The 16217-nt window shown below is 33.8% G+C and overlaps 1 protein-coding gene and 1 long non-coding RNA gene across 8 annotated transcripts in view; both read right to left on the bottom strand.

The window, feature by feature from the left end:
• The window catches only part of LOC127870624 (protein kinase C and casein kinase substrate in neurons protein 1-like), a 91884-nt gene that overhangs the window by 27896 nt on the left and 47771 nt on the right, over positions 1 to 16217 (bottom strand). For all 7 annotated transcript variants that reach the window (XM_052413116.1, XM_052413110.1, XM_052413117.1 and 4 more), the window contains exons 2-6: positions 15296 to 15570; positions 14488 to 14687; positions 13662 to 13799; positions 1128 to 1253; positions 469 to 569 (exon numbers count right to left, since the gene is read on the bottom strand). In XM_052413116.1, the coding sequence (XP_052269076.1) occupies positions 469 to 569; positions 1128 to 1253; positions 13662 to 13799; positions 14488 to 14687; positions 15296 to 15509 (779 nt within the window). In that variant the 5' untranslated portion in view covers positions 15510 to 15570. The remainder of the gene's footprint in view (positions 1 to 468; positions 570 to 1127; positions 1254 to 13661; positions 13800 to 14487; positions 14688 to 15295; positions 15571 to 16217) is intronic.
• On the bottom strand, positions 7116 to 9040 carry LOC127870808 (uncharacterized). Its single transcript, XR_008044928.1, has 4 exons — positions 8888 to 9040; positions 8250 to 8363; positions 7839 to 7997; positions 7116 to 7685 (listed from the first exon to the last, which is right to left on the bottom strand). It is a non-coding gene; the product is annotated as an uncharacterized LOC127870808 (long non-coding RNA).

Genomic DNA, 16217 nt, shown 5'->3' with positions numbered 1-16217 from the left:
CCTTCTAGCAGTAAGTTTATATACCAGCTTGTAAGTCGACATTGGCCATTCTAGTGTTTATCATTGAAATCTGTACATATTGGCTGCTTTCAGGGAAAACGGGGCTTAATGCACATAAAATAAGATTAGCCTGTGCACACTGATTAGCCTGTGCAATGTGCACAAGCTAATCAAGGACAACAACAGCGAACAACTGCAGTGCCTTCAGCGCTTTGATTCCCTTAGTTATTGTCATGGTTGTTGCATGCAACGCATCAGCCGATCACAAAAAGTCCCACACAAACAAACACACGCACACACAAATAAACACACACACAGGGACAGAGGTTTCACTACTGCCCTTCTGCCATTTATAATTGTGACAGAGGCATAAAAACTAGTTGGATCAAAAAATGTTTTTTACAAAAAATGTGTACCATTACAAAGTATGGTATCTCATAGGCAACAATATTAGATTGAGAGACTTACTTTGTGTCTACTGAGAGGTCTAAACACTGATGGATGTCAAACATTGTCTTTTTTATGAATTCTATTCTGCGTCTTTCAAATTCCTGACAGCTGTTAAACACCTGAAAAAAGTTATTATTTAACAGAATATGTGTGGATGGAATCGGAACAAAACATGTCAACAATCATTTTTAAAATATTAAAAGAATTGCTTAATATAGACAAATTACTAATACTAGAGAAAACTAAAGAATTAAGCAATTTGTATATGCAACTTTGACTTCAAAACAATTAATTTAAACAACAGTTACTTTATCTAATTAAGCAGACTTAGTTTAACCAATTTATGCCTAGCGTCTAGAAAAAAGGCCTTGGCAAACAGCGAAGACCCAGATGAGACACTGCATGATGGGGCGTCTCATCAGGGTCTGCGCTGTTCGCTTTAAGGAATTTCTGTAAGAAATATTCTAAATATAGAAATAAATATACTCGACATCCCAAATTTTGGAAATAAATTGATCCAATTTAGGATAGGAGAGTCCACTAGGCATAAATGGGTTAAGGGCACTTTAACAATTTACAAAATAAGTTTACTTTTGTTTCATAAAAATTTTACTCAATTATTTATTTTCCAAAAAAATGTCACGTTGACAGTAAAAAATGTTTATAGTGTGATATACCTCTGTCATTTCTTCGACATATTTTGCGTTGTAGCCATTCAAATCATTGAGACTTGCTGTATATTTGGCCTGTGTTGTCTCTACATCAGCTTGGCATTTCTTTAACTTGTCCTGTAATTTCTTCAACTGCAAAAAGAGGTCCACATAAAAAGGAGCTCTTTCAATTAAGGATTAATTCTCTAAAAATGAACAGCAATGAATGCCTACAGGAATTCAATTTCAACAATTGTAACAGTACTTTTTATTGAAGAGTGGCAGCAAGCCCCAATTCACATTTACAGGAAACAGGTAGAATTGTGCACTGTGTAAAACAAGAAAGGCTTTTATTTTCATTTTATGCCATTTTTATTTAAAGTTTATTTTTCGTCAGCACACCATATATGTCAGTTGGATTGTTGTAGAGCAGTAACTAGCGTGACACTGTTGAGGTGGAGGTTTTCACATACACACATGTATTTGCATCACTTAACTTTCCCATCCAGGGTGACTTGGTTTCAGTTTAAGTTGTTGTACAATTAAAACGGCATGAAGACATTATACATACCAGGAACAATCAGTTAAATGACTTTTAATCACTTCACATTCCAAACCATTCAATTAACTCTATGCTATTAATAGCTATGCAGATGTCCTAACTGTATGCTGATTAGATTAACCACAGAGCAGGGTTGATGTCACTTTTTAAACAATACACCAGCTTGAAATGGGAGTCAACTATCACTTCTGAAACTGATAAAATATCTTATCTGAAATGCTATCTTTGAAAGGAATGTTTTTGTTGTTGTTTTTATTAGTAATTATACAAACTTGTTTATCTCATAAAACTATGTATAATAATCTAATATTCAATTTACTGGAATTAATTGATAACATTAAACCGACTCTGACCTGTATGTGCTTGTACAATCCACACAAAAAATACAAGGAAGATACTAAAATAGTGTTGAATGGTCACACCTTAAATTTGTACATCTTTTTTTTTATCAGTTAATAAACAATTCATAACCTTAAGTTATTTCTTAGACATTTAATCTAACAACAAGGCATATTGTCACTGTTTTACAAATTAAACAATGGACATTGGGTGCTTGTCTTATAAAACCTTGTTTGTTCAAATATACTTATGATACTAATTAGACATATAGCACAAAGTCAAGTGTGCAGAAAAACATAGGATACATTTTAAGCATCCAATTATGCTAATAAGAGTTCAGGAGGGCCAAGTCAATTAGTCAAGCTCTACTGTAACCTAAAGTTAGCTATGCCTTAAACATTAGACAGGTAGGATTATTTCAAGGATAAAATCTAGTTAAGGCCACAATTAAAGTATTGTTTGTTTGCCCTTTACCGACCCTAAATTTTACAGGTGGGTAGGTAGGTACACGGATTCTAGATTACACGGATAAGAAACGGGACCGTTACGCCAAATATCTTGTCGTGTCTAAGTCACGTGACCGTGTCGTAACTATCGATCTTTTATCGAAGCGCCGAGGTTATAAATTTGATGTACTCACTCACGTATTTTGTTAAATTATAGTTTCATTTCTAGGCCGATTTTGACAAATTATATATCATTAGAAAGCTAACGTAACGTAGTTTTCAGATATATCATTATATATTGAGTTTTTCTTCTGAGTTCGGCAGCCCGGCGAGTTATAACTTTAACTTTTGCAAATAACATACCGTTTTGGAGTTTTAGAATCTAGATTTACGGTTGACATGTTCGTACTTTATACCGATTTGTAGCGTTTATATTTGGAGTTCAGTTTTAAAAATAACATCTTGCTTAGGAGAATAGAATTCTGTATACGATAGAAAAAAAAATTGTTTAAAAACTAAAGTAATTAAGGAATGAAGGCGGGAAAATGTAGCGCGCGTTCCTAACGCTCTGAACTGATGCTACGGTCTTGGCGATTATGCTTTTGTTTAGATACCGGCCATTGAATTTCCTTTGCCATGATTATTATATTTTTTATGAAATATATTGAAATATTTTGTTCTAGAGACATATCCATAAAGCTAAGTATTAATGAAGCTTAATAAATTTACGATTTCAGCTCTTGATTATAACACAGAAAGGGTGTTAATTTTATGATGAAACAGCGTATACAAATGTATAGCGGACCCTCTTGATATTTTTCGGCTTTGCATACTTCAAATATAATGGGTGTCAAAACATTCATCGTTTGTTGTTTATTATCAAAAAGGTAATTATGTAAAATTATATGAAAGGTTATTAACCATAAATTATAAATTAATTAAAATTATTTAAAGATTCTTGAAAATCACGGTCAACTGTCTATGCATGTATATTGAAATATCTTTATAAGTTAACAGAGTTATAAATATATAGAATTCTAAATTAAAACACTGTATTATTTGTATTTTTCGGAAAGATTATTCATACACTCTTTATAGGACTACGAAATGACGGAGTTTTTTTACCGGTACCCGCTAAATACGTCAAATGTTAAGTATTAGATTTTTTAAATGTTTAAAATGTACATGTATAGGTATTAAGCACTTATAATTATTGTGATTTAGCTGGCTGACATCTATACACCCTTTCAGTTATTCGCTTTTACTAGTGTTAGAGTTGTGTCCCTTAGCCGGATGTGACGTCAACGGGGGATAGAAATTCGCCAGAGAAAATAAAATTTTACTGTGTCGCTGAAGAAATCAACGTCTTTAGCACAATATATGAGTAAGTTGCACACATGTTTTATTTTTATTATTTTATTGACGCATATTAAAGCTATCGCTTGTTGTATATTTACTTTTAAGTACGATGAAGTGAGAAAAAATGCATTAAACATTCCGTTTTGTCAAGACACATTTCATGTTCGTACATATACCATTAGGCATTACACCTGGATTGGAACCTTAAAGTAAATATTGTATAAAAATGCCAAATTTTGAAAGCAAAGCGTATTACGAGTTATTTTCAGAAAGTTTATATTTGTAATCATGATTTTCTCATAGGAATTATATGATTTCGGGGCTTTTTTTATTCTTAAATAGAACTAGAAAGTAGAAGAATGTGAATGAAAACCAATCAGGAGAACGGGTCATTTAACTTTCATGTTTTTTACACCAAAATCTCTATATTTATAAACTTTCAAAACCGAAACTATCCTTTGTTTCTTTGAGTGTTTGACTGAAGTGTTGAAATAATATAAAAATCAGCTGCAAAAAAAGCATTATATGTGGGTTTTTTTCAGGAATCATCCCAAATGCTATGTTCAGAAACAGTGAAGTACCATGGCTGAACCAGATCCTGTAACAGAAAAGAAAGTACAACAGTACACGACTGTGAGTGTCATAAGGTTTGTTTTTTTGTTTAAAATGTGAATTCACTATAATAAATACTCCTAAGTTTATTATTAATATAATTATGCAAATACATACACATTGGTGGCATGAATATATCCGGACATAGTCATGTACCATAAATACACTCTAATAAATATTGACTCGGTACAGAGACCCAACATGAAAGCATACAAGTTCAGCTGTCAGGTTTTAAGCATTATTGCCACTTAAAAAAAACAACATGTAACTTACACTACATTCAGTATCGATCATATTTATTTCAAACCATTTTCTAAAAAAATAATATGATGAATTTTGTATGTTGTATAAGTAACATGATTTTTTTCTAAAGAAGCAATAATGCTTAAAACCTGCCTTTTTATTTTTTGTAGCTGTATGCCAAGGATGTCCCTGGCGCTGTTTTACCGCAACTTCAACCAGAAAGATGCAAAGTTACAGAGTTGCGAATATGGTTGAAATGCCGGGGACAAGCTGTGAAATCGAATGAGACAAAAGCCGAACTTTGCTTGAGGTACTTATTTTATATCGCCTTTTCAGGCCTTTTCCTGGTGTATCTACGGGTCAGTTAAACGGACCCATTCCCTAACCTAAATTGTAATTTGAAAAAAATAATTCCCAATAAAAAAAGAAAGAAGAGGTTATGATTATTTTAACTCAATTATATGTAAATGACATCTAACAAAGTACATTACCATGAATAATATGATTTTTCAACTTATTTGAATGATTGTGAAGGGTTATTTTATATTAGTTTTTCCCAAATCAGTTGATTTTTGGCACGAAAAATTCACAATCCTGCAATTGCTTTTTTCCCAAAATGGCCAGGAAAAAGCCTGCTTTTTATATTAAAAACGCACATTCATGTTGTGAATTTTTTTCTATGTTTCTGTCAACCAGTCTGTTAAAAATAAGTTTTATCTGTTTAGTCAGCCTGACTCGACCACACAGCATATAGTACTTTACAATGTATATAACATGCATAGTGGCACACAGCTTTCTGCTTCAATTAAAATCCCTGACATAATAAGTTACATTACTCTCTTAAGTCTGCATTAGAAATTGGTTGCCACTAGTTAAATTGTCTTTATACATTTTTTGGTCACAAAGAAGGTAGGGGTGGCGTTTATTAGGTGGAAAACAAGTATCTGAAAACAGACTCTGGAGTAGTGCTTTTTTTGTAACACCTTAAATCTTAATGTTCTGTTACAAAGTTTAAATCTTTACTTTTATATATTTTCCAGGGTAAAGAAATTCAGTGACAACCAGGATAACATCCTAATTGTGCATCCTTATCCAGACCAGCCATTTGCAGCTAAGCAGAAGTCGTCCTGTATGAACTGTCAAGGACAATCAACAGTGTCAACAGCGGAAGAACATCTTAATTTGGAAGAATGCACATGGACCCAAAGCACCAGACCGATCTTCAAAGACTTTTCGTACATGAACATTCTGGAATGGACCAAAAGTTCTGGTAAAGGTTCAAAACTGGGTGTTGAAAAGCCTATTCAACGAGGCTATGTGTTTTTTCATGACGGTTATGTAATCGACACATGGACATCTGAACGTAACAGTTCAACAATTGTTAGATGCAAGTGTTTCCGCTCCATGAAAAACCGGTAATCAGAAATAAAGAGTATTGAAATAATCTAAATTATATTTGAAAGTATTCAATTTTGTGTTATTTTAGTGTCAGTATTTGTGAGATTCACCTCAAATCACATTTATTCATTCAATATAATCATAGGATCTCAGCTCATTTTGGTGCAATACCTGTATCTGAATGTTTGTAATTTTCAGATTGTGTTTCCTTAAATTAGTTCATGATTTCTAGCTTTCACATGTTGTCTTTCATCATTAATCTTACAATTAATGATACTTCATACTGTTTTGTGATGAACTATGCTACTCAAATGTGCTTATCTTGCATTATTTCTGTTGTAATAAAGCTTATATCATTGTTTTTACTCAAAGGATTACGCAAATCTGTAGCAGAGTCTTAGTGAAATAGTTGCTATGGTGTCTGCTAAGCAATCTGGAGCAACCAGTTTCGATCCCCATTGAGAATCAGTAATGGTTCTTCCCAGGAAACGAACTTAAGCACTGATTTGTCTCAATATGCATTGGACTTTCTTAGTTTTACCTAATATTTCCCAAAAAAAACTAAAATTTCTATTAACAAAATTATTTATTCAGTAGTCATACAATCAAAACAAATTAACAAACATGATAAAAAAAGATGTATATACAATTTTTATGTAAAGGCCACACACCTTATTTGGCATAGTAAATTTAAGTATGAGTGACATATTTTATCTATGCCAATTAGAATATATCTGGTGGTTACAAGGTAGAAATCCATCTTTTTTGCACTTTACAACTTAAAAATAATCGCGTTTGTCGAAATGGATGTGTACGTCTGGAAATCCTACTTTCGGTTTTAAAAGCAGGACTGTTTGAAAAAAAAAATAACTTGCTATTAAACTAGGCTATAGATTTAATTTTATTATGCCAACTAGAATATATCTGGTAGTAACAAGGTAGAAAGCCATCTTTTTTTGCGCTTTAAAAAGTTAAAAATAATCGTGTTTAATATAGAAATCCTTCTTTCAGTTTTAAAAGCAGTTATTCCTGTTTGAAAAATAATAAATTACTTGCTAACTAGACTATAGATTTAATGAAAATTTTGCACACTTTCAAATTGCATCTATATGAACATGTACTTTATTTCAAGGTGTGTAGCTTTAAGTACTCTTTAAGCATTAATCTGTAACTAAATCAATGCTTATATCAAGATAATTATCAAAAACTTTATACAAAGCCAAAAAATGTACAAATATTACATGAACAGCCAATGGTTTTTCATTAGCCTACATGTAGTATGATGTACACGAACAACAAATGTTCATATAAATGGTATGTATGTTAAACACCAGGACATGGTATAATTGGGTCTTGGAAAAGAGTGAGCAATGAGCAAACTGTCCAAATTTGATTAATTATCCCAAACAGAGAAACCAGAATGACCTGATCAAATATGTGAAAACTTTTAATCTTGTTAATTGCATGTTCCACTTGAATTCGCTTCAACAGATGTGGTTTGTCCTTCCAGCAGTCGAATAGTGTAGGGATGGCTCCTGGTTTTAGATACCTCCGCTTAGCAAATCCAGATTCATCAAGACAGTCACGTTCAAAATGGAGAAAACAGACAACCGTATTGTGACTTATCTGAAAGAAAAAAAATAAATAAATAAATATGTGTGCTTTTTTTGAATCACATCAACACTATTTTTCTGACATGAAAATGTATAGTACTTTACATGTTTTATTTTTCTTTATACAAAATCATTTAAAGTTTTACTGAAACCACTAACAACTGACCTTAAAATGTCTGTCTTCATCTCTTCGTATTTTATTCAACCAAACAGCTTGAACTGGATCATCTTCAGCTGGAAATGCATGATAGCTGGGCTTTCCATGGCCTTCTAACAATCCTTAGCCAGTGGTGTGAAATTTGGGCACACAGCAGATCCTGTTAGACTGAAATTTTATGAAGATCAACTAATAATATTAAAAAAAATCAAGTGAATAACAACTTTACCAATTATTTTGGATCATTAAAATCAGTATAACAAAGTCCACAAACGTGGTTAACAAATAATAAGATGTGTTTTTATCCTATTGGTTAAGAATTTCATTTTATTTGTATTGATATTAATTATTATATGTCTATAAATGTTTTATTCCCAAATGTTATTTAAACAAATCAATTGACTAAACAATTTAATTTACCTTCAACTTCTTCTCGAGTGATACAGTAATGTCTTGAATCTGTTTTCCATCCGGTTTTGAGTCGAATACTGGTGTTGCTGTGTAAAACTGGACAGCATAGTCGTGGTCATTAATCTGTTGAACAAAATTCTGTTTCATAACATTCATGATAACTGATTCATTGTACTTTACACATTAATACACATTAGGCCGGGTATAGCTTAGTACAAGCTCTAATCAAACAAATAGCTTTTTAACAAACCATATGTTGCATTGGATGCCGTTGGCTTTCAATTTAAAAAATGGTCAATTGGTACAAAAGCACGGTATGACTAAGACCAGTACGAGCGTCCTTTAGTTGCTTCAAAATATAAATGCCAACGAGTGTTCATACTTTGACGAATACGAAATGTCCTTAGATAAAACAAGTCAATATTTCCACCTATTTAATCTATATCAACATTTCTGAACAGGATATCAACATTTCTGAACAGGATTTATTTCAGTAAAAAATCCTTCGTTTGATTAACTTTGAACGTTTCGTCCTCGCGAAAACATATAACAGACAAAAACAATACCGCTGCTTTATCAGCATTATAAACCGAATATCAAAATTGCATAAGAAAATAATAAATTATTAATAATAAGTCAGTACAAACCTTTTCGTTCATATTTTAAGTCCATTTACACCGTTGAAAACACACATTGTCAAACAGACATCTCTTTGTTTGCTTACAGTCGATAATCGGGTATCCCCGGATGACGTCATTCAGGGGAGGTAATTATAATCAGTTAATAACTGAAAGGGTGTATACAGTATTTAGTTTATGGCAATCTGTATGGGCAGATGACTATAAATGTTTTCAATACGCTACATATCTCATAAACGCAAAATTGAGTATTGGGCGTTACATTACTCCAAGAAATGACCACTAATACCACGAGAAGACATGGAGGTATCATAAAAAGTGTAATCTGACCAGACATTGCCACCTGTGGTTAGGGACCAATATACAAGTATAGGTCCCTGCTGTGGCGTATGACACCATAGTGTTATTTAGTATTGGTCGGCACAGTATCTGATCATAACGAGATAATTGGTTTGTGCTGAACACAGGGGCAATAAAACCACAGATCTATCAATAAACAAGATTATTGAGATATCTTTTTTTGAACACCGCGATAAAAATGCTCAAACCATGGACTCTAGAATACACGGATAAGAAACATGGCAACATTCTCAGAATCATCACTGCTATATGTGTAATCACCTAACAATTCGTCTAAAATAATTTATATATTTGAGTTGAAGACGATGTACTGTTGTTTAAGTCTGAATAAACTATCTGTCTGCCTGTCTAAATCCAAGCCGTCATCGTCCCGGTGAAAAAATCTGATTTTCAATAGTTGGACATGATGCCCTGATGTCAAAATACGAAATGACCCGCGTAACACTGACCGTGATTTTCAAGAATCTTTAATAAATTGATAATTTAAGGTAAATAACATTTCAAATAATTATACATAATTACCTTGTTGATAATAAACAGCAAACGATGAATGTTTTTGACACCCATTTTATTTCAAGTATGCATGCAAAGCCGAATAATATCGAGAGGGTCCGCTATATACGCTGTTTCATCATAAATTTTACAACCTTTCTGTGTTATAAACAAGAGCTGAAATCGTTAATTTATTAAGATTCATTTATAATAAGCTTTATTGATATGTTTCGTGAACAAAATACTACAATATATTCCATAAAAAATATAATAAGATGGCAAAAGAAATTCAATGGCCGATTTCTAAACAAAAGCATAATCGCCAAGACCGTAGCATCAGTTCAGTGCGTTAGGAACGCGCGCTACATTTTCCCGCCTTCATTCCTTAATTACTTTGGTTTTTAAACAAAAATTTTTTCTATCGTATACAGAATTCTTTTCTCCTAAGCAAGATGTAATTTTTAAAACTGAACTCCAAATATAAACGCTACAAATTGGTATTAAGTACGAACATGTCAACCGTAAATCTAGATTCTAAAACTCCAAAACGGTATGATATTTGCAAAAGTTAAAGTTATAACTCGCCGGGCTGTCGAAATCAGAAGAAAAACTTAATATATATTGATATATCTGTTTACTGCGTAACGTAAGCTTTCTAATGATATATAATTTGTCAAAATCGGCCGAGAAATGAAACTATAATTTAACAAAAGACGTGAGTGGGTACATCAAAATGTATAACCTCGGCGCTTCGCTGTACGCTAATCGTAAAAGATCGATAGCCACGACACGTTAAAACGCGCGGTGGTAAAACATAAAATTTGTATTTCTTGTGTTTAACTCGCTATAAATCCATTAATAACAACAGGAATATACTAAAAGTTATATTTTTTTGAAAGAGGAATTAATAAGCAACAAGATAACGTATAAACCAATAAAATCGGATGAATAGTTTTTGCATAAGATTGAATTTACTAAAGTAAGGGTCAAATACTCGATTCATCTCCTGTCAATATACACTCCGTGGTAGGTAGGAAAATTATTATATTTTATTTGAGAAATTATATTTTTAATACACTAATAGTCTATGAATATTTAAAACACTGTTACTAAAGCACTGTTGCAGTATACAAAGCCCTATGTAGCTAAACATTATCTTGTTTGCTTTTTCTTGCATATATTAATATCAAATGCATGCTTGTGTGTTATTACATCAAATATGTGTTCATTATATGATGTTAATTGCTCAAATAAATTTGTCATTATTTAACTGCCAGACAGCTTTTATTTTTAACTTAAACCTTTCCCTTAAATTGGGCTTAATTAGCATGCAACAAGCATTGAAGGAGTGTAGAAAGACAGCCCAAAGCCTTTAATGGAACAAGGGACAAAATTGTCACAAAACCAGGTTTTCATTGTGAAAAAAATCTGATAAAGGGAGACAACTCAAACTGAACTTTTGAAATGAACAAACAAAATTAACCCCCTTTGTAAGTTTGTTTTAAAATAAATCTATTTTTAGTCGTGGCGACCTTGACATTGGAGATATTGACGTGATTCTTTCGTGCGACACACCGTCCCATGATGGTGAACAAATGTGCCAAATGATTTTAAAATCTCATAATGAATGACATAGTTATAGCCCAGACAAGCTCATTTATGGCTATTTTTTACCTTTGAACTCAAAGTGTGACCTTGACCTTGGAGATATTGACGTAATTTTTTCGCGCGACACACCGTCTAATGATGGTTAACAAATGTGCCAAATGATTTTAAAATCTCACAATGAACGACAAAGTTATGGCCCGGACAAGCTTGTTCCGCCCGCCCGCCAGCCAGCCAGCCAGCCCGCCCGCATTCGCCAATCTAATAACCAGTTTTTTCCTTCGGAAAACCTGGTTAAAAAACCTGGTTAAAAATTCAGACATGGCGAAAGACCGTCACACATTACAGGCCAGACTTGCCTACCAGGAGAAACAATTCACAGGCCAGTTGACATTTTTACAGGCCTCAATTTTAAGTGTTTGACCGGTTAGTGCATAGTCTCGGCATGGCAAATAATTCATAAAAGGGCAAATTGAACATAAGCATTAGTTCTTCTTGAATGCTATGAGCTTTTACTAGTACATACGTACAGCTCTGAGGGTCAATAGCTGGGAGTTGTATTATTGCAACTAACCTAAGCATGAAAACTTGATTTGGGGAAATAAATTAAGGGTGTTAGTTTCAGTTTGTGGATATATTAACGCTTTAAACATATATACTTGAGTTTTGTCGATGTATTTAGCTAAGAGACATTAATATATTAAATAATTTTACCTTTACTTATCCATTTCACTAACATGCCATTACAGTAAACTGTTTAGAGTGGCAAACATAATAAAGCAGAATATGCACATGAATCTGATTAAACACAGATCCACTTGCATATAAATCAAATCATGTTTGTCTTTTATTTTGCATTTTCGAACGATAATCCAGTAACTGTTAGATGTATTTTTCTTTGCGAGTAGACTGCATTCCAATTATCAAACACTTGTACTGTGTCATTCAGTTTATACATTTCCAAAAAAAAGAGTTTTATTTGTATCTAAAACGTATGCTCCATCGTAGAATGACACGCTCTTTTCATTAATCCATACTAATTATATGATGTCCGTCGTAAATTCCATAGTCATTTGTCCTCGCTGAGCATCGTTATTTCTTTTAATTGTCCGCCATCTTGGATCACGTTAACAACATGTGTGCAACGAACGTAAACTCGTATATGTCAGACTACTTTCGCGAACCAATAGTTAAGTATGATGTCGTTCGCCATTTTCACGGAACACCGCCGATCGCGATGCTGGTTATAGACGCTTGCTGGGGCATATGAAATTCCAACCATCAGAGCGACCTGCTAGATCGGTCAGGGGCGATAATAATGGACAGGGATATAAATACCCGCACAATTAAATATTGCAGTCGGCTCTTTAATGATCTGCGAAAAAAAACGAAAATAAAAAAATACGTTTTCAGAAATCGCAATAAAATTTTATGGGTCGTGGGGTAAAAAGTGGGTCGGTCGGTAAAGGGCAAACAAACTTAATTTATATTTAGGCCTAATCACTAGTTTTGTCAGACTTATAACTGGTTACTCTTAGAATCCTTTTAAGCGTGTATGGATATAGTTATGCACCCCCAACAGACTCATGCAATTACTAAGAACCTTATAAAGCTCCACTTATACTTGACAGGCTCAAAATAAAAATTGATAAAATCACAAACTTCCTTTAGTCTAGTCATACAACATGTAATGTTACATTTTTATTTAAATGATTTTACTAGTAAGTACTCGATAGATGTTATTATTTCAACAATTAATTGTCATATAAAATCATTTAACATTAAGACGCTAAACATTCTCTCTGAAATGTGAAAATTGTGATTGAATTACCCATAGAATTCTAGCTAAATAATAACAGCAAATAAACATTTGAGATATATGCATGCTTTATCAACCAAGAACAATCTATTAGTGGTACTGAATAAGGAAGGAAACATCCACATGTTAGACACATAGTTATTAAGGACAGAAACATGGCAAGCATGTGTAAGCTGAGAAAAACCAGTACAAACAGACAATCAAAATATGTGTCAGACATTCTGTTCCTGGCTTAATGGTATGAAGCCTTAACAATGAAATAAAGTACATGTAGATGTTTGCCATTCATTGAATTTTTACCCATTAATGTGATTGTACAATTATGTCAGACATCAAGTTTAAAAGTTGTTACTAAAACAAATGGCCTACAGCTGTGTTACAGCAATTACGAATGGTTCAAAATACTGGAATTAAATAACTAACTTTGACCAATGAATAAAACAAATTAACAAATATCATGCCATGACCTAAATATGAACACCTGCAATCAATCTTCTACGGTCCTACCTGATCAGAAGACATGGCCGTGTCAGCCCGAGCGTTATTCTCTTGGTTCGCTGTGCTCTTCTCATTTCTACATGCGTTGTGGAAGTCCTTCTTTGCTGTCAATACTTTGTTCAGCTTCTTTTCCCACGGCTTTTGGACCTGGAATGTAGAAACACACAAATCACCACAACTGCAAAGTACAATTATGACCCAACTCACACATTCAGAAGCAGAAAATAATCATTTCTGATGAAGACTTATGCTGATGTTACTCTAGACTGAAACGCATGTCCACTTTCGCATAACAGTATCGTATCTGATATGAAAAAGATAAGCTCACATCAATGAAATATTGTAACATGATATTTTAGTACCTTTATAAGCTACCAAGTAAACAACAAAGTCACTACTATAAGCACATCATTATATATTTTTCTTTAATGCAAACCATAAATGTGTTTTTAAGACACAGAAGTTTCAACCCTTACTTTTAAGTTACACACCACACATGTGATGATATAACAATCATCTGTGCCAATTTGTTTTATTCACTACGCAGTTATTGGAGTCTAAATCTGGGAAAATGTTGTTCAATGCATATGAGTAAAGTATTGGCCCAGATTATCCTTTGCATTCCACACAGGCTTATCAGCGAAGACACCTTTGTCAAAACTGGATTTTGGCTAAAAAAACAGAGTGCCTTTAAACCAAAATTACCATCAAAGCAGGCGTCATCCTTGATAAGCAGTTAGGACAGGTTAATCTTGCAAGACACCCTATGCACGTGCACCATATAATCCCATGTCCTCCAGCAAGGCTCATATCACGTTCAGATACTGGCACATACCTTCCTAAATCCATCCTCAAACTCCTTGGTCTCCTTGAAGTGCATCATGGACTTGTGGTAGCTCTCCTTCTGCCACTGCTTGATGGAGACTATCACATTGTTCACCAGCTTGTCCGCCATGTCCGTGTGCAGGTTCGCCACCTTGTTGGCCTCCTCGAGGACCCCTCGCCAGGCCCCCTGGGTCGTGCCGTACTCAGTGCCTGCCATATATAATGACGTGGTAGTCAAAGTCATATCATCAAACTGGAACTGAACTTTGTCCATGTTTCTTAGGTTAAGTTTATTTTATATTTGTTGGTTTATTTGGTGTTTTTTTTACATTTGTAATAGAATTTAAATCATTAACCATATTACACTTTGCCGGTGCAAGCTGGTAGGGTAGGCCTGTTGTGGAAAGGATTAAATACCAACCATAACACAAGTTATGGAACAGAGATGGAAACCATACTTGCAGTAATCAGATTTGAAACATAAGATTAGCTACCCTGCCCACAGACAGCATAGAATACACAATATACTATTGAAGAAATGCTCTGGGGGAGATTATTATTTACTAAAAAGGGTATTTAGTAAGATATTTGTCCTTGATACTTTGTATATGCAGCAAAAGTTCATTTGAATCATGCATTTCGCCAGACAACCATGTTTTTAAGGGATTTCTGACAACTAAAGGATTTCTTTTTTGCGTGTTTTATCTCTTTGTTCACACCAGTACAAAGAGTTTAAATTGATGTTCTTGAAGTTAAATAACACAAACAAAGAAAAAGACATCACAGTCTAAAATAAATACAAATATGTGAAAACCTACCTTTATCGAGAAACTCATTCCACTTTTTGGACCATGATGTCAACTGTTTTGAGTAACTCCGTTCGATCTCTGCACGAGTGTTTATCAACTGTTTCAAACTACTGCATAAACTGTAGCCATTGTCCACACGTTTCACAGTGCGTACAAACTTGCCCACCTCCCAGAAACTCTCGCTGGTGGCCTGTATGACGTCCTCGCCATTGTTGATTGACATGTCGACAACTGGACCCACTGCTTCACTCGCAGACTGGTTCGATACGCGGCTAGATTTCACTCTGAAAGTACACAGACAGGAACACATTGCAGCATTGTTTTGTATTAGTTTGAAACACACATAGATTTCACTCAATAATCACATAGGCTAGAATACTTTTATGAGTTTAACTTTATTTCAGCCCCAGCGCTAGATAAATGATGCTTCACATTATGTCCTAAAACCCAACTGAGGGTGTTCTTTTAGTTCAATAACACTAAATCCCACTACACATGCCCAATTTTTTTATTTTTTAATGTCAGATTTATTCTGTAACATGAGCACATCAGAAAATTTTACAGAATTTCTCCGGTACTGAACAGTCTTTTTAGTAAAATTCAAGTGGCTACCCAATCAACATCCTCAAGTAAAGATTACATAATTATTTTCATATTCTTGTCAGTCCTTCAATATTAGTTATAAGACACAATAGTATAACATGGTTCAAACAGAAATCTCAAACCTAAATTCAAGACTTTTCAAGGACTTTTCAAGGCCAAATTTTCATTTTCAAGGCCGAGAACCGTACGTTAGTTTCCTTTAAAAACTGCATTTTCAAACCAGATTAACATATATGTACAGTACAGCCAACGCGGCACAAACATAATCCGTGGCTACGCCACGGCCAGATTATTAGTTCGCGGCCGCCGAATCGTGTGTTCACGCGGC

The sequence above is a fragment of the Dreissena polymorpha genome, chromosome 1 (assembly GCF_020536995.1).
Source record: "Dreissena polymorpha isolate Duluth1 chromosome 1, UMN_Dpol_1.0, whole genome shotgun sequence".
Classification (NCBI taxonomy): domain Eukaryota; kingdom Metazoa; phylum Mollusca; class Bivalvia; order Myida; family Dreissenidae; genus Dreissena; species Dreissena polymorpha.
This window is presented reverse-complemented; position numbering and strand designations above follow the sequence as displayed.